We start from the raw sequence: 24379 nt of genomic DNA, 5'->3' as shown, positions 1-24379 counted from the left end.
GACACAGCCTAAAGGGAGTGAGTGACTCGAAAAGGTCTACAGAGCTGAGTTGCTCAGCTAGTCCAGGGGAAACCTGACATTTATGTCAAAAGGTAACAGTGCAGCTCAGTTTTGTATCCTGAAGATGGACGAAAGTGTAAGAGAATCTGTATGAATGATCACTTTATGAAGGGTGCTAGAAATCAACAAAGAACTTAAAAGAAATCAGTCAAATTAAAAAAACCAAATTTTCTGCCCAAAGTCATGCTAATTTACATGTTACATAGGAAATTAAATCAAAGAGCATAAGGTTCTTTATTTATAGAAGCAAAAGGGAACATAAGAAATCAAGCTGTTATGCAGAAAAGATGGGCCACAGATTAAAAATAATGTGTATATAGAAATAATATATACCTAATAGACAAATAGGTATTTATGTATTGTAATATGTTGTATATTTAATTTTCTTCTCACCTTTGACAGCTAATACTCTTAGTTTTCCTGACTAACATCATATTTATTTGAACTTCCATGGATTATTTTACTTTGTATGCATGTAAGAGTACTTTAAATCAATGAGTTTTATTCATGGATTGATATGAAAGTAGTAGTAGGTGGGTAGGTTCTTACTGAGGTCCCTCTTGCAGCCCACAACACAAATTCTGCATGTTTTTGTTTGAATATGAAACATGAGAACTGTATTTTGTACTCCATTCACATAGAAATCTGATACTGAGAAGTATCTTGGAATATTCTACAATATTCTATGCAGGATAAAAACAAGTGGGACCAACTTTTTAGAAGCTATGAAGGTGCAGGAATGAAATTCTTAAAACAATATATCTACAAAACTTGAAAATGCATATCGATAAAGCTTTTCAACAGAAATTGGCTGAACATCTCTTAGAGATTACATTATTGTCAGCTTACAAGGTTCTTATTCCATTTTATCTGACGTACAAAAGGAGAGAGAACAGAAAAAAATCAATTGTGATGTTAATGGGTATAATTCTTAACTCATTAGTGTTACACCTACTACTACTGGGATGAATTTGCTCCTCTGAGGTTTAGTAAGTCAGCTTTTCTAAAATCATCTACATTAGTTTCCATCTACCCACCTTTCAAAAACTTCCATTTTTATTCGCATTAAATGACACTAGCAAGGCTAAAATGAACCATTTTGACAGTCCTTAAAAAAAAGAAATTGCATGTTCTTTTTGAAGAGGACACCGAACAAACATTATTATTTAATGAATGTCTAATGCTTCAGGTGTTTTAGATGGCTCTCATAAAAGATACTGAAAGATTCAGAGCATGCTGCCACCAAGACCACACAAACATAAATGATGGGTCAAACATCAAGGTTGAATTCATTATGAGAGTCCCATACAGACCCATCTGTCCTGCAGCTGAAGGGAGAAACCAAACAGACCAGGGAGAGAGAAAACATAGACAAGAAGTGGACAGGGCAACAATTATTTGTTGAAAATGGTTAAAATAGCTATTAGAGCTAGAACCACACACACTCACACATCTGAGTTTTCAAGAATATTACTGTGATGACTGCCACTGAGGACACCAGCAGAGTGGGAAATGGCTGATGGGAATCTGCATATAGAGAAATAAAGGACAGAATCTGCCATCCAGACTGGAACTGTAAACCATCTGCATTCATCTGCAAGCTAACTAAAGGTGACCCTCAGCAAAGTACATAGTTATACAGCTAAGGGCCTCCTTCTGCTGGGAAGATGGGTCTCTGTGACACTACTCAGCAACCACAGCTGGGATCCTGGTAAATGTTCTCGGGTTCTCCTGTACGGGTTAAGCTGTTTTAGGATGACTGTGAGATCCTGTGGTACAGCACAAGACTTAAATGTGATGGTCTGCTCTGCAAAGATAATTTTGGAACAAAAAATCATTGTTTTCTTTAAGAAATGCATTTGGCTTCGGATTTTGATTTATTTTCAATTCTGGTTGAACTCTTTTTAAACAGTGACTTGCAAGAATTATTTTCCCTGGGGAGTCTTCTGGACCTATGCCGCAGGGCACTGAAACCATCGGCTCTGCCCATTCTCCTCCTCCCTCTTTTTCCTAGACCTTCTTTCTACTTTTTTCTTTCTTTTTTGGCTGTGAAGAACAGGAGAAGATCCTCATTACCCTGCTTCACTGCTCTGTAAAAAGAATTTTAAAGCTCCTAATATTACTTAATCACAGCTTTCAGTGCTCCTGCTGCCATAAAACATTATAACAATGGGTTGGCACTTCATCAGTTGTAATTTGCTGATATTACAGTCACAGTAGCACCCAACATAATTGCCTTGCTCTACCACTGATTCATAAGGCTTCTTGATCTTGGTCAATACTTCTTTGCTCTGGGGGCTGCATGCAGAAATTTTGCTCTAACAGCTCAGATTTTTGAATTTCCAGTTCCTGCCCATCTGAGCAGGATGCATCCCTCTAAATATTCAGCACACCATTGCCCTCAAATTTCACTCCCAGACACTTAAATCTATTAGGACACACTTTATTCTTCATTATTCTCAATTTTACACATTGCAGCAGAACACAACTTTCAAACAGAGGTAATAACAGAAGTTATTAAGAATGAAGGGTTAGTTTGAAGATAGTAAAATAAGAGAAATTTTGTCAGGGCTTGGAATTCCTTGCTGGTCCAAAACTCCTCCTAGCAATGATATGACTTCAAACCATACAGATCATTAACAAGATGTTTATTTCAGGTCAGAAGGCACCTTGAGGATCAATTTGATTATGTTGTGGGTTTTTTTCTGTAGACAAATTAGAACACAAATTATTAGCCCAAATGACTTCTACTGAAGATGAAGGACAGCAAAAAGGTAAGAAGAAACAATAGTCCAAACTCTTCCTGACAGAACATATTGTTTGTGACTCATGCTGTAAAAGTGATCATTGTGAGCTGTGAATATTTGTTCCTTATCCAACTGTAGCTTTTCTGAGGTTGGGATAGGGATGACACTACAGAGGCAGGAAAAAGCCTCTCTGCAAAAATGCAAGCACCCTTGCAAAACACTTGTAAGGAATAAAGAGTAAGATCCATGCCATGTTACACTCATAAGGCTGTACAGACAACCAAACATAATGCTAAGATAGAGACTTTCTAAAACACTGCAGGGACAGTGTTTTAGGCATATTTTGATGTCTGCTGGTTTTTTGTGCCTCTGCCACCACAGTCTGGCTCTAAAAGCTGTCTTCCTGGGCTTCCTTTACAGCAGTAGTGATCCTGGTGAAGAATTTGCTAACCACCCCTCCTATCACCCATTGCAAAACCTTTTTAAGCACCTGCAAAAGCCTTTAGTGCAAGCACCTGTGTGAAGGGTATGGCAGCACATTGCTAGGACAGTGTTACCAAAGGGGGCCGCAACAAGGATTATATCCACTGTTTGTAGCCCAGGCATGCTAAACCCTGAGATCCTCAAAGTGACCGGCTTGTTTTCTAATGCCCTGGCTTGCATAGCAAGGGTAAGAGCTCTTGTCTGGGCCGTGGGAGCAACTGGGGACATCAGAGCCTGCCAAGCTGGAATAGACTATCCAGAGTGCAAGGCTTAGGATGCCATGTGAAATCCCACACACTTCAGCCAATCAACTGACACAAGTGGAAGGCTACTGTGAGAATTAAACTTTGCTTATTCCACACATTTTGCCAAGATTTTGAAAACCACTTAATGGACTTGGACAGATTTGAGGAGTGTTTTTAGATTCAAGTACTACTTCTTTAATGGATTTATTTTATAAACATCAGCACTGAGATTTTCAAAACTTCTTTGGGACTTGACCTGCTGATTCCTTTTAATTTTTAATGCAAAGTAACATCTGAAGCTGGCAACAGCAATGTAACTGTGGAACTCGAATACTTGCATAAGCTCATCTCATATTCAGAACAAGGCCTTCATCCATCATGTGGATGAAATCGGTGGCCGATATTGTAGTCTGGAGGATCACTTCCCTTTGGCTTTACAAACCACTGCACAAATGTTATGTCCATGGCACCCAAGTATCTCATATGAATAGGCCTTTCAAATCTCCAGATTTCAAATTTATACAGATAAAACATATGTGTGTGTGTATACACACGAATATACACATAAGTGTATATAATTGCACTTATTTTACCTACTCTGTGTGTGTCTGGTACGAATGTATATGCACACAGACATTCCTACTACTTGTGTTCTTGTCCCCTGGTGCTGGCTACCTGGCTGTTTGCACCTCTTTAGAATCTGCAAGCATCGCTGTTCTGATTCCACACAGTGCTACCTCCTGCTCCTCCATGGCCACCCAGCATGTCCTAGTGCTTGGAGAACTTCAGCAAGACATTGCTTATGTTCCCTACAGCTGTTCTTCTAAGGTTGTGAGCCCTTCACCCTTCTAGAGCAGTAATTATGGAGAACAGATACTTAGGAGTGGGAGAAGGATCAGGATACTGCACAGTGCATAGGCAGTGCCAGCCTCCACACGAAACTAGAGCTGGGGAAAGATGGTGAGGCGCAATGGTGGCTGGCTGTGCAGAGGTCCCTAGTTCACTCCTTCTGCAGCAAAATTCAGGACAGTAACACTGCACTTTCCTGGGACAAGAAAAAGAAGGGGAAAAGGATGAAATCTGGGAGAAACCCAGCTTTCTCATTTAATCACAATAAACTGAAAATGTCTCACACACTCAGAACAGAAGAAAACTAGTCATTAACTTATGCAAGGCAGCTGGTTTCCCAATAATGGCTCCTACACATTCTTGTTTCAATATTGTTGTTCTTGTCAACTGTGGGAATGCAATGTATATTAATGACAGTTTATTCCAAATTGGTCATTGTTGGAGTTAATAATTAGGTAGTCAGGCACTAATTATGTCTGTTTTGTCTCCAATCACTAACTAAGAAATCTGGAGAAGTAATTTCGGAGGCAGGCACCAGAGCCACACACAGTAGAGCAGGCTCTGCTGTGGGCACAAGAGATGCTTCACTACAGAGCAACACCAGACAACATCTGGGAGCAGAGTCAGGGTGATACTGCTCCGAGTACTGGGTGCAGAGTGGCAGCACCTCAGAAAAATACACATGCATGTGGTGCTCATCTGCTCTTTGCACCCCTGGTTCACCCATGAAGGAGGAAGGCTCCTCGAAGGCACTGCCTGGCACCTGGACAACAGAGCTGCACCAGCAGGGCCACCACGGGCCACCACGGGCCACCACTGCTGGCTGCAGCCCTGGTCCCAAGCAGCATCTGGCTGCAAGGGCACCACTAGCAGGAGGACGGGCAGCAGTGGGAAAAGGTGGCACCACAGGTCTGCTCAGAGGAAGTGAAGTCTCAGCATTTACTCTGAAATAAGACTCCTGTGGAAATTACAACAGAAAATGCTTGCGACAAAGATGGGTCTGGCACACATGGAATGAGAGCTCTTGGGCACATGCGTGGAGGTGTCTGAGCCCCTGCTGGGGCAGGGAACACCCACAGCACCCTCTGAAGGTCTGTGCATTCTGACCACAGCTGAAGCTGCACTGCTGCACTCCACCAGCCCAGAACTCACATCTCTCCTCAAATACGTGCAAGGTATCCCAACTGCAATCATGCCCCGCTATGTTCCCTATGCATTGTGGAAATTACACCAAAGGGGAAGCCTTTAGAAGTAGTTCATGGAACATACTTTGCTGATCACTTTAAATTGAATTGGGTGTACTCCCACAGTGCCTTAGCAGACAGCAACCAAAAAATTCCCTTTTTAGTAATTCTGTTTTAATTTATCCTTCTCATATAAGAATACTTGAGGTTATCCTGCCCTCTGAGGCACAAAACCCCGCAAGATGTCAAGACCAGCATCTACCACCATGTGTTCTAAACTTACCTCAACATAGAGGATAGGGAAAATGCCAATCTTGTCACCCAGCATTCCTTCTGCCCAGTTGTCATCCACCCTCCTGATGACTGTCAAAATTTCATCCTAAAATCAGAGATACACAAAATACATAATCAGATATTTTCAGTAGAAAGATGCCAGTTTTTAGTTACCCACATGATAGCTGACAGAGTGAGTACACAGAGGAGGTCATAAGCCAGGTAAAAGCGTTTCCTGAATCCTGGGCTAGCAGCATCCCTGGCCCAGCATCTTATCCCAGGCATCCTATTCAAAGTGCACTGAAGCACCCTGCAGACTGATGCAGCTCATGCTGGCTGTCAGCAGCTCCAAGGGTCTGGCCACAGCAGGTGGGAATAACTAATAACTAATAATAGGTAACTCCTGGCTTCATTAAGGGGAGAGAAGAATGTCTGACCCAAGAGGTCACCTATAAATCATAGGTGAAAACTCCTTAGCATGAAGTTGCCCCTGTGCATCCAAGAGTCAATTTGTGATGCTTGTCTGCTCCAGAAGACAATTCAAAGGGAAGCACCAGTACAGCAAAGGTAGTCCTGGAAACACTTCCAGCAAGGAGCATAAGGAATAGTACAAGGTGCTCAGCAACAAGCCTACACTGCTGACACACTGAATGTCAGCTTTTCTTTACAAAAAAATATTATAAGGTAAAATTGCAAAGCAGATAAAAAGCCAAAGATAACATAGTAAAAACCAAATTGCATCCACCTGTTGGATCAGCTTCAGTTCAGATACTAGTTCATTTCCTAAAACCAATGGCATTTCAATATTATATTTAATCTAGAGGACCTTACAAAAATTTCAGCAGATGATGAACTTCTTTGTGATTATAAAACAAGAGATAAAGCAAAGTACAAACCAAATTCATACTGCTCAAATTTTCTCTTGGTATAGTTCCAACCTAGAACGTACAAGTCATTAGGAAAACTCAAGTGTCTAGAACAAAATCCTGAATTTTCCCAGTTTGAACTACTCAGTTTGTCAAAGGATTTCTGCCACCATCCCTGTCTTCTGGGGTCATCATACTAAACTCAGGCTTGAACTAGCACTGCTTTCTAGAGCAGCTGTGGAAAGCAGCCCTCTCAATGGGGCTCTGCCTGGATGCTCAAATCTCCTATGAGAAAAGGAAGGAGTGGGCTGAGAGAAGCTGGGAAGTCAGCTTTGTTCCCTCACGGCATCCAATCTTCCTCTGCTCCTGTGCAGAAATTTACAAAAAAGAAAAAAATCTCTTCCTCCAGAAAGCTGAGACAGGGTTCCCTGCCAATCTCACTTTATTTACACTAGTCACTCTGTGAAAATAAGACCTACAAATGGTCTACCATACTACAGCTAACAAGATACTGATGTCCAATGGCCAGGCAAGGGCAACTGTTTTTTTGCAGATACTTCTCACATAGAAAAAACCCCACAAATTCCTGATCCAGGATGTTCAGACCATGGATTTGCATTGATAGAAAAATGACCAGAACAGAGATGTGATGTGATGTACTTTGTAGTTTTTGAACATGTGCATTTTGAACACGTGCACTCTGAAATAGTTTAAATGTTTCCTTTGAATTATTCATCTGAATGATCCATTAGGGGAAAGCTCATAGAAACGGCTACAAACTGAGTCCTTCAGCTATTTATTACAGCTGGAAGGATGCAAAAAGAATTTGTGCATTTAATTTCCTGAAGAAACAGATAGTGTTCCCTTCCAAAGCCCTGTCTGCACAGACCATTTTTGATCTGTTTAAAGAACTGACAGTAATGCATCTCTGCAAAGCTTCCACACGCTCTTACAAAAGACCAATTAGCATAAATTTAGAATCTAGGTAAAGGGTGTAAACGAGGAAAAAAAATGACTACCTCACTTCAGGGACCTGCTATGAGTGTTCTTATTTTTATATTTGCTCAGTTCTTTCCTTAAAAGAGTTTTTAAAAACACAAAATGTGATGGGTCTACACTACATGCACATATATAACCTTACATGTGTGTAAGTGCATACATATGGGTATGAATAGAATCATAGATTTTTCAGGTTACAAAGGACCTCTAAGATCATTGAGTCCAACCATTAACCCAGCACTGTATATAAATGTGTATATATATATGTATGTATTTGCATACACACATAAGAAATTAAGAGAAAAAATTTTAAACTGTAAAACCCCAGAAGCTTTCGACCAGATTTTGTTGGAGGCACTGTGCAATCCCATCCCTGGAGCAGGCTGTACAGACACCTGGCAGGAAAGGTTTATCCTGTGTTTACTTTGCTCAAGGATGGGGTGGGGAATGGCTGATCTTTGAAGATCCCTTTCAACTTCACCTTGTATGGATGCATGAAATCTGGAAGCACTTCCATGCACTGAACTTAGTTCGGCTCAGCCACGTCTGGTTGCTGAATATGGTCATATACGAGAAAAGCATCCTGAGATATGCTGACATTCAAAATGAGTATCTTTGTGGGAGAGCAAAGTGCAAATTCCTGAGAATTCCATTACATAATTAGTTTTAAGAAGGGTGTTGAAAATCTCCAGAATTACAGCAAATCCCAAAAAATCTTTTGAAATTTTTTATTATTAGAAAGTTTCTTTGAATTCGCAGCCAACGACATCATTCTATACAGTGAGCTGGTGAAAGCTTCAACATGAACTGTTTGAGAACCTTATATTAGCTGGATAGCCGTGCTACTTATAAATTCCTAGAAAGGTTCCCAAAAGGATCATGAATAGCAAAACGCCACAGATCTCTTGGCATACCACTTCAGCTTTCTGAACTTCACTATTTCACATTGACTAAATTGATTTCCAGGCAGCATAAAGGAATCCAAGCCTCAAATCTCATTTCAAAAGCCAATGGTATCCACTGTAGTTTGGACAAAGATATGTCATGCTCCTTTTATGCCTGTTGCTAGAGCCTTTAATTATTTGCTCTCTCCTTCTTTCTCGAGTTTCTCTCTATTCATCAGGGCTGGATCAGCCTTGTGACAGGCATGTGGGACCTGCAGTTCCAGTTTATAATCATTATCAGAAAAGAAGTCAAAGATAGATCACTTAAAAAGCAATCTGATTGACAGAGAAATGAATCCTCTTCCTGAGAAAGCAGCACAAAATTGTGTCCAATAACAGTCATGATTCACAGCCTGATTTTTATTCTAGTCATTAATGGCCATTAACGGTGCAATACAGAGCAGCTGTGCCTGCTATTCTGCAGAGATAACTACTCCATCTAGAGCACTGGGGAGATCTCAGCAATGGCAGGATGGCACCACGTGGTGCTTGGTGAGTCCAGCAACGGCGCTTGCCAGCTGGCACGAGAATCCCTGTCACCAGCTATTGCCAGGATGGTCCCTCTGTGAACAGCAAATGCTGCTGGAACTGAGCGCTAAGGGGCTGCTCCAGAGCTAGTTACAAGTATTGGATGTTGTTGCAGTGGGGATCCTGCAACACGCATATACCGAACCAGGAGTCCCGTGGAAAGGAAATATATATGGACAGACAGATTCTTGATAGCTGTTTCAGAGATGTTTATTTCTCCAGCCGCATGGCCGGAGCTCTGCCCAGGAACTGTTCCAGTCACGGGACCAAGGGTCCTTCTGCCCGCGCAGGGAACACAAACCAACCAATGGGAACGAGGCTGAGCAGGGGCAGGGTAGCCCCGTGTCTGTGCCCTCAGGGCCCCTCTCCCAGGGCTACACGGCAGGGGAGGGACCCCAACAGGATGTGCTGGTTCTAAGATTGGAATGGCTCTTGTTAGACACCACTGTGGGCTAGGAACAAAAGTGTTGGAAAATGAAGGAAACACTTGATGTTACTAAAAATGTGATCAGCAATGAAGCATGATGAACAGTTGATGCTACCTGGACAGGTTTGAGACTCATCTACCAGCATCACTCAGCCTTCTGATGGCCATGGGAAGATGCATGCAAAGGGTGGTCGAACACCAAAACAAACTCGTGGGCTGAAACTGGACTCAGTGTAAGGCTGGAGTAACTACACAGACAACTACACAACTACTTCAGATTTGCACTGCTATACCTGAGAGCAGAATCCTCTTGCACATGGTTTGTACCAGCGTTCATAGCCCAGAGGAGGACAGATTATTTTTTAAAACAGCGACAGCAGGATCCCAGGTCCATAGTGTGGTACCACGTTAGGAGAGATTAGAAAGCTAAGCCAATAAATATATCCCAAGGGCATGCAATTAGGCTCTGTAGGCCACAGCATGATTGCAACCACACTAGGGAACATCATGAGTAAAACTTCTGAAGCTACTGGAGTTAAACTGGTGCAAAGTTGACACAAGGCTGGAACCAGTTGTTACAGAGAAAAAATAACTGCCTGGTTTGGCTAATCACTGCTGAATGCTGAGGGAAAACATCAAATCTGGGTTGTTCTATCATCTTACAGACAATGCAGAGGAGAGAACAGAGGTGAGACCCTATGCCTGTAAGTATGGTTTATTTGGGAGGAGGACTTGAGGGAGCACAAATGGTGTACAAGAATGACAGATGGGAGCTTTGGTTGTTGCACTGGATACTCAAGACAGATTTTTCTCTGCCCCTCCTGATTTTATTCTTACACATACAAAATTATTACATTTGATCTATCTTTGGCCTTTTATTTGGAGAGTGTTGTATCTACAGGAGATGAAAATGGGTAAATGGCAGAAGTACCCTGCAGCACTGCTCATGAAGATCTGTGTAAAGTAGACTTCATTTCCTTGCAACACACCTCTGGAACAACGGAAAATTTTAATTTTAAAAAACATAGCAAAACAAATTAGTAAGAGGAAACACCAAATATCCTTCGTTTTCTTTTACTGTACCAATAGATATTCTGAGTGCACAGTAACAAGGGGGATGGGAAAAAGCAAAGCCCAGCAAAAGAGCAACAAAACTTAATGATACAGAAGATCCCTGTGTTTGAGTTTCCTTCTTATAGCTTCTCTTTAGAGGAAAACTCTTCTTTATTATATGTTTATAAGTAAAATCCAATCACAAGTGTCTGATAGCCTTAAATGAGTTGCAGGACACAAATAGGTTATATTAGTTTGAATAAAAAGTATGCCAAGGTAACCCCTCTGCCAGAGGAAGGAACAAATAGCATAAAAGAGACTGAGACCTGGTCCAGCATCTTCAGATGCAAACTGAGACATTCAAGTGATGCATATTGCTCAAAGTGACAAATCACATCTACAGCACTGCAGTGCTCAGGGCTCTGTGCAGAGGAACTGACTGCATCAGCAGATAATCTATAATCTGGGCTAAACATGAACCTTCATCAGCACAGGTGACAGCTAAAATTAGCATTGAGAAAACTGATGAAAACATGATGGTAAAGTCCCAAGATGAAAAATAGATTATTCACTGTCGGGGAGAACAATAGGCAGGACATAAAAATTGTTACAAGGTGACAGCGTGTGTAGTGGAAGGAGCTAAAGTAGAAAACAGCAGCAGAAGAGAAACCAACCCCCCTTGGGGAAAACACAGTCATCAGGGATAAAAGGATGCCGACAGTAACACAAGGGGTGAAAACAAGGAAAATTGAGAGATTAAGAGTAGAGCTATACGACAGAAAGAAATGCACCATGTGAGAATGACACTGGACAGCCGAGAAAATGAGAACTATCACTATACAAAGGCAGTTATTGTAAAGGAGGTTTTCTAATCTATGGCACCAAATATATCAAATACAAAAGTGTCTAGGAAAGGACCCGCTCTAACAAAAAAGACCACAACTGCCTGCCATACCTATTAAATTTCTTAAGACTGAGCGAGCAAGGAATATTTTAAGTGGACAAAGAAGATTGCATCTCAGAGAAGACACCAGTGTACCTCTGGGCAGGCAGCGATAAAAACAAGGCACCAGAAAATATATATTTACTGATAAGGTCTCAGAGGTAACTTCTGGCTAACTTTCTGTTAGTGCATGGCTGTTACTTCTCACTAAGCAGCCCACTTTCTCGCAGAGATTCACAGCTCCAGGGAGGCTGGCTAGTCGCAGGGTTTGCAGTGTTTGCAATCAAACACTTCACTTGCTATGGAACAAAAGTGCTTACAAATCCTTTGTTAAATAAATATGAGAAAGTATACAGTCTGGGAAATTGCATTCTGCTGAGAAACACTGCATGAGTGAAAAAGATGTTACATTCGGTGAGAAAATTATATGCTGCAAATAATTCATTCAGCTATAATAAGTAGCTTCAAAAGAGGAGGTCAGTAAAATACTGGTGAAGGATATTTTTATCATCTATTTCATATTCATTTTCAGCATAACTGTTATTACTTTATGTGATACTATAACAGCCGCAGACAGCTGAAATAAAACAGAAAATGGTAATTAACAGGTTCTCCATGGCATTCGCTGCCATAAATTAACAATAGGGGATATACTTTATTTTACTGTGGGTTTCTTGATATCCATGAAACCCATCTAAGGTCAACACAAATTGCTAGGGAAGGGAGGGGGAGGCAAAAAGCAGGTGGGGAGGTGGGGGTGAAAGGGAAAACATGACATTTTAAATCCAAAGGAAATTACTCAGTTTTCAGAAATATCTCAGTTTTCTCTCATTCCAATGGGAATTTATTAAACATTTTGGTTTAAAAAAAACAAAGACTGTTTTTTAAATGTCTGCTTTTTACTGTCTTTATGTTCTTAAAATAGGAAATACTGTGATGTATTATGATGATAGTGTATTTCAACTGCTAATTGGTGTATGGTATGATGCAATATACATTGTGAAGCTGAATGTAATTTTAGAACACTGGAACATCTGATTCAATAAGGAACATTAAAAGACACATTTCCAATAGGTTTTTTTTCTGAAATTTGAGTCATTCTTGGGGAACATTTCAATGCAGACGAAATGCATGCTTTTTAGAAAAATGTTCTCAGAAAGCGTGCAGCCAGTTCTACTTGTTGAGCTTCACCAGCTTTATACCAGCCTTGCTACTCATGGCTCAAGCTATCTCACAGAGTAGGGTAGGCCAGGCAGGCCAGGAAGACCAGGAAGGTGTCCCACCAGTCCCAGCACCCCTGTGCTCCTGACTCAGCTGCCAGCACCACATGTGCCCCATCACTCCCTACAGATGCAGCTTTCTGAACATTTTTTAAAAACCCATTCCCCTACCTTGGTGAAGGTCAGGCAATCCTTGTCTTGATCTTTATCCTTTATTTCAAAGTCATAAAGTGCTTTGCCCTGAGGTGGAGCTTGTGGGAGGGGCTTGATACACTGGATGTAGCTGGCAGGGAAGAAGCCGTGGTTGCCATTGAGCTCCCCATGGTACCAATTCTCGTCCACCTTGCGCCGCAGAATGATGATGTCCCCCTTGTTAAACTTGAGGTCACCGGGCTCTTTTCCCTCATATGGGTAGAGGGCTTTGCCGTAGGGAAGCTGAGAAACACTCTGGGGAAACAAAATAAACATCTTTAAGCAAACTCCAGCCAGCATGAATATCTTCCTTAGAGTAATTTTTTAGCTAGAAGCAAACTGATCAGCCATGATCATTTACCAAATTACCCCAATGACTGCAGCTGACTGCCACATAATGCTGTCCACTGGATCTCAGGAAAACTAGGATGTATGTGATGATAAGCCTGAGAAGGCAGGTGTGTTACATCAGAGCAGGCACTGTCCATCTCATGTAGCTCAGCTGAAACCTGCAGTACCTCTTACACCACCATGCGGCATCACTTAATTTGCAAAATATCCTACATAAGCAGAACTATATGTTTAAACAAGTAAACTTGGACATGTCTAAAGGTGAAATATTAGATATTTTGACCTTCAGGGTTGCTTTGGTTTCTGGAGCTCAGAAGAGAGAAAAAACAATACAAGCTTGATGATTCACAGGGTTATAAAAGCTGGCAAATTGATAATTTTTCATTGCATTTGTTTGAGCAACTCGAAACACTTTTGAGTTTGAAGCTTTTTGTTTAGCTTTTGATTCTGTAACCAAATACTCTTATTTCTGTCAAAATCCCTAAGTCTTATGCTACTCACTACAGGCTACTGTAAACAGTTACAATATTCTTTGTTGATTATGAATTAATGTCCTTGTGGAAAAGTAGAATAGGCAATTCTTTTAGAACTACAAAGAGCTCTGAGGCTTTCACTCATTAAAAGAATTAAACAAGCTTACTAAAAAATCATGGCCCATGAGAAAAAAAAAAGCCTAAAAAGTTCATAGTTTGGTATGATAGAAAAGAGAAACCTATTTGATGGAAGCCACTTGAGTGTGAAGAATTCTTCCCAGAGTTCATTTTGTCCCAGTGAAAGATAGATTAGCTCACCCAGGCTGCAACTGCATGGACGTTTTGGTGGAAGTACTGGTTTATGCAGTCCTTGCCCTCCCTGTCTACTTGCTCCTCTTCTTGCTGAATCCCACAGAGCAGAGGCTAAGTAACTGTGTTGGACACAGCTTCCTGCTGCTTTGGTCTTATAACAGCTCTTTAACCCATACTAGAGTAGAAAAGGTGTATTGCTGCATTATCCTATTCCATTTTTCATTTTATTTAATTCAAACTAAGAGTCAGCTTGCAAAGATGTAGCAGCATGTAACACGGGTATGTTAGAGGGGTCCTGTAAAGTCAACCTTCCATAAGAGCCTTTTTTTTTTTTTTCAGAGTTGTATTTACAAAAATGACACAGTTTTCTTTGCATACACATGCCTTTAAGTAGTCTGTTCCCTGCTGTGCATCATGCTTGTCAGTGGGGTGTCCTATAGGGACAATGAAAAAGTAAAGCTATATTTAATAAAACACCCTGGTATTCCCCCAGGTGTTTCTTATGCCTGTACTTCTGGATGACATTCCTGTGCCTAAAATAACACTCAGATGCTTTCCCTGGGGGAAGGTGGAGTGGCCTGACAGCAACACTGCATTTCCAGAAAATGAGATGCTGGGATGACTTTTCACGGTATTTGTTAAAGCCAAGGGTGGAGGCGTTTTTCAATCCCCACGGGTGCAGTAAATGGACTGCTCTGGCGGGGTGGGTTTTATGCTCCTACACCTGCATCTTTCAGCAGGAGGAGGAGAAGCACAGCCTGCTGCCGGCACCTCCGCCTGCTTCTGGGCGCCAGATGGTCACTGAGGCAGGCAGACACCACACTTATCAAAGAGTAACTTTCTTGAACGCACCTTCACAAGCAGGCACTAACCTACTCATTTTTATTTATTAGGAAACGCTTTAGTAGCTGTGCAGGTCTTGGAAAAAAGATCTGTGCGACAGATCTTTCTGCCTACAGGCCACAGTGAAGGAGACAGGCAAACAGGCACAGCTCTTCAGAGCACTGTCCATGCTGTCTGGAGGGGCATTTAATTTCATTCAGACGTGTCCTCAGTTCTAACTTTTCTCATTAGCAATTTGCAGTTCCTCTTTTTCCTCTGTATTCTTCTGCATTTTGCTGTATCTGAATGGAGCTACCCACTTAAAGACCAGGTATTTTGGAAGCACCTTCAAACATAACTAAAATAGCATAAAATCAACAGCCAGCTAACAAAGCATCAAACAGTTTCTGCCAAATCAGTGGCAGCATCCTACTGATATTTTTCTCTCTGCCAGGATGGTTACTTTCCCTGAAAGCAAAGCTTTGCCCCCCCTACCCAGCATTTTAAAGATTAAGCATACAATACCATCAAACTCCTTAGGTAAGGCATAGATTGCATTACTGATTTGAAACTAGAAGAAAAACTCCACATTAAGCTGAAAGACTACAGAGCCTTGTAGTAATTTAGAAATAAAAGGTTCATTACTCTAATTCATGCTGGGAGAAGACAATTTATCAAAGTAAGAGTAAGACTTCTGCCAGGTGCACAGTGCTGATCCAGATACACGCCTGGCAAACACACTCTGTATCACTTTTTCTAGATGGGACCTTCCTATTCCCAAGATCTTTGAAGCAATTCAAGGTCAGATCAATTTCTTTACTTTTTAGCCACTTTCTCTTCCCAAGCCTCATTTTACTGTGTAAAAAGACAACAGCCCTCAGTGCTACAGAAAAAGAAAGTGGATTTTACTCCACTGCACACTTCACCAATGAAATTCTTATGCAATACATGCTGGGCTTTTATTGGTAATTAATCGATCTGGCTAGAAGATGATTCAGGTCTCTCTTTTTACCTTCACCTGATGCAAATGAAGACTTTTAAGAAAAACAAACAAACTGCCAGATATAAATTTGAAATCTGGCATTGTTTTATTTGGAGACCTTAATGTGGGAATTTGCAGTTTAGGTGCTTGTGTTCTTCTCCTCTTTCATGGGCTTATCTGTGGACCATGTCACCCAGGAACTGTCCTACACAGAGAAGATCTGGGCAACTGACAGTGGGAAGGACTTCCAAAACAAATTGCTTCAATTGTCAGCTACCGCTTTTCTAATTCTGAATCACAGCTTTTCAACTAAAAACTCTGTAGAGGCACTTCTTAAGGTGAACACATTATTTAGTGGAAAAGATACCCTTCTACTGAAAAATTGCTGTGATTGAGACACTTCCCAGCCTTTCTGTAAGGTTCTATGTACCCATTTTGATTTGAGCATCCCAGGTAAGCCTTGCATTAACTGTGGCCCAGGTACCAGTGTCCTCTAATCCTTTTCAAATAAAGCTACTTGTCCTGTTCTAAAGCTTTAAGTGCCTGCTCAAATTGAACAAAGAGAGAAATCTAATAACACAATTACAAAAAAAAAAAAACCAAAAACCAAACCAAACCAAAACCCCACAAAAAACCGAAATACCACCAACCAACCAAAAATCCCCAAACACCCAAAATAAACTCTTGAAGCTTCTTTGATTATATATTCTGGCCAAAAGATCTAGCTTTCAGTGGACTTTTCAGGGTCAGATTATATTAATGGTCCCTAAGAAGCATATTTTTCTAAGTTTCCCTTTATTATTCCTACTTTTGGTTAATTCATAAGTGAGAAGCAAATCAGATTCAGAAAGTTCCTCTGAACTACACCTGAAAGGAGGGAGCATTAAGCATCTTTCAGAAACAGAATAAAAACAATCTCTGCTGCTGTTTGCTAGTTGTAATGTCGCTCCTCGTGAACGGTTATGTGATTCTTAAAAACCTTCCTCTGATCCTGATTACCTTCCTCATTGCCAAAGCTTTGTGCAGGCAATTCTGGCTTACCCATCCCCCTCTTCTTCACTTGACTTTCCCTATGCAAAGGAAAAGTGGTCAGTCAGAACTGACATCCGACTGACGTGCAAACTCCCCAAGCCCTGCTGGTGAGCATGTCCTTCCCATTCTATGTTCAAAATCTTGGCTCATGCCCTGTCCTATTTCCCCTCAGGTCTTTGTTCCATGCAGCAGCATTTCAGTCAGAAATCATCACCTTCAGAATGCCCAGGTGGTCTTTCCTATAAAACCTTCTAATCTAAAACAGGATATAAAGTATCATCTAAGAGATCAGACAAAAGCAAAGCAGACAGGCAAGGTTTAGGGGAGACAAAGCACATAGATTCTCCAGCAACTGCAGGAGGGCTCACACCTTCCTCTTGCTCCCTGCTTCAGCAGAGCAAAACCTCCTTACCCTTCCTCTGCCCACTCCATGCATGAGCACTGCCACACAACAGCTGGTGGACAACACTGAGACACTGCACTACACCCCCACCATGCACTTCATCCCCCTGCTCCACTGCCAAAGTCCCTGCTCATCCATGGGGCCCCATCTTGGCATCTTCTGCCTCACTATGTCCATGGAGGGGAACTCCTTTTCCAAGCCTGGCCCCAGCAGCATCATGCTGCTCCTCTTCTCATGGCACCCAGCTCCACCATGGCCACTCCTGCATCCAGGGACCAGTGTGGTGGCAACCTGGCTGTCCTGTGGGGAGCTCGGCAGAGACCACCACCCCACTGCCTTCCTCCAAGCCAGCTCTTGACCTGTGCTTCACTGTGAGGAACCCCTGCCATCATCCCCTCCCCAGCTGCCATGAAATCTGATCGGGCATAATGCAGGTGGCTGCAAAACTAAACAGCCTCGACAACTGACTGCCTCAAGTAGTTGATTTGCCCTGCTGGTTTATTGTGAAGCTAACTGGCATTTGGCTATGATGTGTATTAAATTTCAAAATGCTGTGTGGGTGTGTATAGAAATAAAAAATGAAAGAAAGGAAGAAAGGAAGGGATGAAGTCACAGTCAACGGCAGCAGCCAGTTTCTTTTTCCTGCCACTAAATCCATGCTGGCACGATGCTGAATACTGCCAAAGGTTTCTTTTCTATTTCAGCAATCAATACTGACGTAAAAGCCTGAAGCGTTAATATGCTGAAAATCCCCCTTGCAGAAGACTCAATGATATGTTGGCAACTCAATCATTCTGCATTTGTGTTTCAGCAATGTCAAATGGCAGCAGTTAAGCAGAAACCTGCTGGCAAATTGACAAACAACAGCCATGAAGCAATTAACTGGCAAAGCTGGAGCATTCTTCATTATGTATCCTGAAGAACAAAAGGAATGGGAAAAAACCCAAACATGCTTGCTTCCAATAAATTCTCCCAGTAGAAAGCTTAGTAGAATGTGAGCTGCACAGATAGAGTAGGTCTTCAGTTTTCAAAAGTTACAGAAAATAAACACTTTCCCAATGTTCTCAAAAGCAAGGCAGGCTCCCACGCCTGCCAAATTCTGTGTGCAGGACTTGATGGAGGAGGTCACTACTTAAAAAAACACATCTAATGCTTGCCCAAAATACCATGCAAGTGCCTATAAAACAAGAAATCAAAAATAAAATAAACTTGGTCAAGGCTACTAAACCCAGACAGAAATGCTATGATCCAACCCTTCTATCAAACCAAGTTTGTGTTTAGATCCCTGAAACCCAAGAAACCTCTTGAGCCTCCAGCTACATCTGCTCTCTACAACAGCAAAGCAGAAGATTGTTTTTCTGCAGTGTGAAAACCATGTTAATGCTGAAGGGTAATTTCTCTTGCCCAAGGTCTTGCCTTGTGCAGCTCAAGCTGTGCAAAGAATGGAAACCTCAACCTCTTTGCTTCAAGGGCTTCCCTTGCACATGGGGATCCCCCACAAGAGGCAGGTGTGATGCTGCCAGCCCCATGGGGCAGCAGCATCACCTGACCACTGTTTCAGGAGGATGAAAGAATCCAACAATTGAAGAAAAGCAAAAGGTGGAAGAGTATTTAACTCCTCCTTCCCTCTGCTCCATGGATCTTGATCACAGTCAGAGCTAAAGCAGGAATGGATAAAGCCAAACAACCTTAGAACACGCTGCTGGAACAGCCTGATAAGAACACTGCTAGGGACAATATTTTTTTTTAAACCTGTACATAAGTCACTTTAGCAAAACACACTGGCACGCTGCTTGTTGCAGTCCTTCAAAATTCTTCAACATCTATCTCCATATCCCCCATCCTCCAAATATATTTCTGAAGAATCTGTTCCTCTGCATGAATGTTTATACATTTATCTCTTTCATCAAGAACTATCAAGTGTAAACATCCAAAGTAAATTAAAAGTGGATAAAGAAGAAAAGACACAGAAAGGAAAAAGTAATGAAAAGTAATTGAAAGCATGCACATCTCAGTGGTAAAATACAGTTAAACACAAGCTATTACTATAGAGCATAAATAATAATTAAAACACATACTGCTAATTTTTTGCTTCATTACTTTGAAGCATCACACATTACTCTGAATCTCCCAGTCTACACAAGCAAAGATTCAGTGGCAATGGTTTGGACTGAATTTACATTTTCCAACTGGTAGGAAACTCCCCACGAGCAGGCTGCGTAGCACTTCAGCATATGGTTTCCTGACACCCGTAAGAGCTCTGCAGAAATCCCAGCAGCTGTGCTGGAGAGGACAGGGGTTGCGTGATGGAGCATCCATCAGCAGGACTGCTGAGGAGGAGACGGGCTACTCCCTATTACTGCCCTGTTACTGGGATCTTGGCATCCAAAACACCCATTCAAATCAGCTGAGAGCAATTTAAATCATGAGCATGAAACGCCCGCTTGGATCCCTTTAGGACAGAAAAGTGGAAGGCAGTCTGGCACAGCAAGCAGCTCCATTGTGGTGGCAGTGACAGCCGTGTCTGCCGGACTTGGCAGGGGCAGCAGGGGCTGTGCACTGCCCGCTTGCTCCTCGCCATCCTGCCCGCTGCACTTGCTCTCAGTTTAACATTTTTCCAGAGCAAGGCCTTTCACTTAAATTAAAACACGTCACTTAGCCCTGGGAGGCAGGAGAGAGCACTTGTGCGTGCAACGAGCTGAAGAAACAAGGGATTGAGGCAAACTTCAGCCAGTGCAGTTAAAACAAAAAATGTATACTACCACCAGATCTCTGACCTGCAGAGTTTCTAGTGGCTTTTGTCCTCAAGAGGAACTTTCAGGGTGACAGATCATAAATCATCATCATATCTCACAGCAAAAACTCTCAGAAGTGCTTTGTCTTCTGTATAAGATGGTTTGTCTTACGTACAGCCATTCAGAAGCACAGGTCACCTGTCCACCATATCTCAACAGTGACACTGCAGCATTTGCTTTCACAGAAAGCTAATAACAGGAAAATTAATCAAAGAGAATCTAATTTTGCACAAAGAAGCAAAGACAAAAACTGGTTATGTGCTATTAGTCAGCTCTGTGTGACATCAGTAAAAGCCTGAAAAATCACACTTTGCACGTACAACCTTTTTGAAATCAACTTTGAGAATAAAAGTAGTTAAGATGACAATAGAAACAGCACCATGGAGAATGAAAACTGAATGTAATCACTTATATACTCTGGAAAGTGGCATGTTTATTGATAGTGCCATATAGTTATTAATTAATCATAATAAAAATAAACTTCTTAACTAAAGCTTTACTGTTTAATTTGGTTAAATGAAATGGTTAACTAATGGTTAACTAATAGTTAGGCCCTGATCCAGGCCGATGGTGCTGCAGATGGGCTGCAGTCCTTGTGACACCTGAAGACTCATGCAGACAACATGCACTTGAACTGTGCATGGCTCCCACCTGGAACAGAAGGTAAAATGCTTTTCCAAAACTAAAAGGTCTTGGGAATGTCTCTACACATTTGCAAGAGGTAGCCTTTATACATGGACAGGAAGTGTCCAAACAGATTAGGACCCTATCTGCCATTTCCAGAAATGACTTCTGCAATTAGCATGAAGATAGCAGGGGAATTGCTCAACAGATGGAGCACGAAGGCAGGCAGGTACAGCACATGGGCACTGCTCTCCAACGAACAGGGAACAGCAGCGCTCACCACCCCAGAACAGTACGGGATGGTGTTCATCTTCTTCAGCAACGGGCCACTGGAGCACAAGCTGATCTTCCAAGACAACAGTGTCTGCTGAGGTTATTTTGTAGTTTATCTGGCAAACAGGCACAACTTGCGTTTCACTTTGTAATATCCATCTTTGTACACAGCAAGATAAAAGAATGTTCCCAAGTTTCCCTTAGCAAATGCAGCTGATGCATGCAGCACAACTGAGAAAATACCAGAGGGCTTTCCACTGCACAGCTTGTCACAAAGGTCTGTCTGGGATTCTCTGCTTTACCAATATCAGAGCTGAAGTTTACAGTCCAATGCCATTTCTCTTAGAAAGATTCACAACTTGAATGCAAGAGTGCATCTGATCTCATACCATGGCTAATAGCTTCACGTTCTCTGCACATCTCACATTGCTTCAGCCCCTCACTCATGTCCACCAATATTTACACATTCAAAGATCCCTCTTTCTTAGTAACCCATTGTATAAGTGAAGTCTTTTCAAACTACATGCTCTCCTATTAAACAGCACATGATATTCAGGGTCAGGTTGGATTTCCAGCAGTGAATTCACAGCCATTGCTGCCCAGGGAATCGGTGGGTAGTACCAGCCAGCTGTTTAACAGTGTCAGTGCAAAGTCCCTCACGTTCTGCAAAACCTGAATGCTTCCAAACTCTCTGCTCTTTAATAATTGGTACCATGAACACTTATGGTACATGCTGGCACATGCTGGCATTGTGGGTCAATTTCTGGTTTCAGTTGAACCACTTTAATTCCGTTGATCTGATGAAACGGTGTGGATGTATAGAAAATTCCTACCTGGTCTAAAGCTTTATCTTACAAGTAATCTTCGCTGAAACAAAGCTGAATGTCTGGCAGCCTCTATTGAGGAAAATATCTAGTGATGTCTCGTGCTGGCCATAGCCTTTACAAAACCTAGGTATGTTCTAAGATATCTGTCCTTCACCTTTCAGGCAGAAACCATTCACTGGGTCCTAAAGACCAAATTTGACCCTTATAATCCTGTGCAGGGATCTCATTGAAAGGATTGGCTGCTGTGCACAGACACTTCAGAGCAGAAGCTGGTCTACGAAATCCCAACCAACAGCCGAGACAACTTCTAACCCAAGTATGCCGTGTGGCTTCCTGAGAAACCATCAGACAAAATATGCCTCAGCTCACTGCCTCACAAGGTCAAGAGCCACCAAACATTTCCTGAGCCAGGGCTTCAAGAACTGGTGGTGGGTTAACACAGAAAGAACCCACAAATAATAGAAAAAAACATTCTCCAGTGCAACTATACTAAACAAACTGACAGCCATGTTCTATTTGAACAGTTCAAGGAGGAAAGACAGCAGAGTTGGCTACATTTAGCTGCCAGAGCCACCAATACAGACATGCTACAAATCAAATAGGAGCTCCCTTGATGATGCAGAGAAACACAAAAAAACCTCTTCTTATATTCAAGGCATTACAACATTATGTATTTAAGGCTGCCTTGTGTTCTCAATTCAAAGTGTGTCTTAAAACCTTTAAATAAACATGAAATCTCTCATTGATTACTCCCCAGATGACACTACTTTGGGCAGAACCATGGCTCAGTTTTCCCAGCCACCTGACAGAACCAGTCCTTGCTTGCTTTTTAATAAAAGAGATGAGTTAAAAGTCAGTTCCCTGTGCAATTTTAGAGCCTTAAGTTATTTCAGGCTTTTTCACCTCCACAATGGCAGCATTTACAGCCCTGGAATTTTCCACAATTCCTTATGCTGTAGGTCACAGCAAGAAAAAAAAGAACATTTTGGGGAAAATATGAGAAGCATTGCATAAAAGCCCATAACATGAATCTCTGCTGTAACTGCTTCATTTGATCTTTCCTGGTGGAAGCTGACAAAGCACGGGATTGCTTACATTTTCCAGCAATGTCTTTGTAACTCTGCTATCCAGCCCAATACCTCTGGTTTACTTTCCAGCCTTTCCACATCTTTCTTTTTGGCTCCTTGCCTTGTGACTCAAGCGTTTCCTAAGCAGAAACCCTCTCCCACCCCAGAAAGGACTTCACAGTCCAGTCCTGCTACAACTCATCAGAGCTGGGTTTCCTCCTGACAGAGACCAGGCAGGTCACAGCTCAGAGGTCCTACTCCCAGACCCTGCTTTTTTGGGACTTTTCTGTTGCAATTTTTTCTTTCTCATCTGGACTACAGGGAGAGGAGAGGGGTAAGGAAGGGCCTGGAGATGAAGCTGCCCCAAAAAATGGAGTGGGCAGCTGTATTTAGCATCTGGCAAAGCTCCCAGAGCTCAACAGAGGGAGCCCCACTCCAGTGAATCTTGCTGGGATTGCTACCAGTAGAGAGGAGACTTCATTCTTTCTTTTTTTTCTTTTATTTTTTTTAACCTAAATAAATGCACACCAGGAAAATCTTTCTCCTCTCTTTCTCCCTCCCTCCCTTCACAAAAACATTAACTTAAAGGTTACACAAAAGCTTCTCCCATCATTTCAATCACTGAGAATCAAGAAAATTGGCGCCTGAAACAACACAAGCCACTTTGGCAGCCTCAGCTCACAGGCTGCAGCACCCAAAGAAAACAATCTAGAGAATTTTAAAAATTAAGAATTTTTTAAAATTAGTCTTTCTGAGGTGACACAGGTGGGGATCATTCCTCCATACTGACACTTGCCTTTACTGAGGAGCTGAGGAGTCTCTGGAGCTGTCAGAGTACTACAAGGCCTGAAGGGTGAAACAGGGATGGTTTTTTACAGGGGAGGGAGCTAGGTCACTGCCAGGGTTTCCAAGGAGTATGGGAGAGGAAGTATTAGACAAAAGATCATGAAGACGCTCTGATATGGGAATGAGATGAAAAAGTGCCCACCCAAAGAACCTGCCTGTGGTGTCAGGGTGGCCGGTAAATTGAAACAGCTAAATGGGTGAAGGATGAGAAGCCAGCCTTGATTTTTATTTCTGATGAAGAGGAGGATCTGAAATACCTATTTAAACACCAAACTTCTGCCAAAAATCGCATTTGATTTACTCATGCAGCTTTTACTTTACGCTTTATGATAAATAAATGTGGTGCCTAGGAAGCAGTTCTTTCTGTTGTGTCTTTTTCACTGCATGTGACCACAGAGCAGATTCCTGCACTATAAAACTGAAAATATATCCTCTGCTTTCCACTTGTCCAAAGTTTTCATAAGACAGCTTTAAAAAATGTACTCTTAAGAGAACTTTTTGAGGTGGTATTCACAGTTTCATAAATACTGTAATATCTGAACTGTGCCTTCCCTAAACT

At 41.9% G+C, this 24379-nt stretch overlaps 1 protein-coding gene and 1 long non-coding RNA gene across 3 annotated transcripts in view; both read right to left on the bottom strand.

The window, feature by feature from the left end:
- The window catches only part of SH3RF3 (SH3 domain containing ring finger 3), a 244821-nt gene that overhangs the window by 78376 nt on the left and 142066 nt on the right, over positions 1-24379 (bottom strand). For both annotated transcript variants that reach the window (XM_048327095.1, XM_048327103.1), the window contains exons 2-3: positions 12993-13268; positions 5852-5947 (exon numbers count right to left, since the gene is read on the bottom strand). In XM_048327095.1, the coding sequence (XP_048183052.1) occupies positions 5852-5947; positions 12993-13268 (372 nt within the window). The remainder of the gene's footprint in view (positions 1-5851; positions 5948-12992; positions 13269-24379) is intronic.
- LOC125337410 lies at positions 2488-4559 on the bottom strand. The gene is made up of 2 exons (XR_007208037.1): positions 4413-4559; positions 2488-2765 (listed from the first exon to the last, which is right to left on the bottom strand). It is a non-coding gene; the product is annotated as an uncharacterized LOC125337410 (long non-coding RNA).

This window comes from Corvus hawaiiensis, chromosome 2 (genome assembly GCF_020740725.1).
Source record: "Corvus hawaiiensis isolate bCorHaw1 chromosome 2, bCorHaw1.pri.cur, whole genome shotgun sequence".
NCBI lineage: Eukaryota > Metazoa > Chordata > Aves > Passeriformes > Corvidae > Corvus > Corvus hawaiiensis.
The sequence above is the reverse complement of the archived record's forward strand: the minus strand, read 5'-3'. Positions and strand labels throughout refer to the sequence as shown.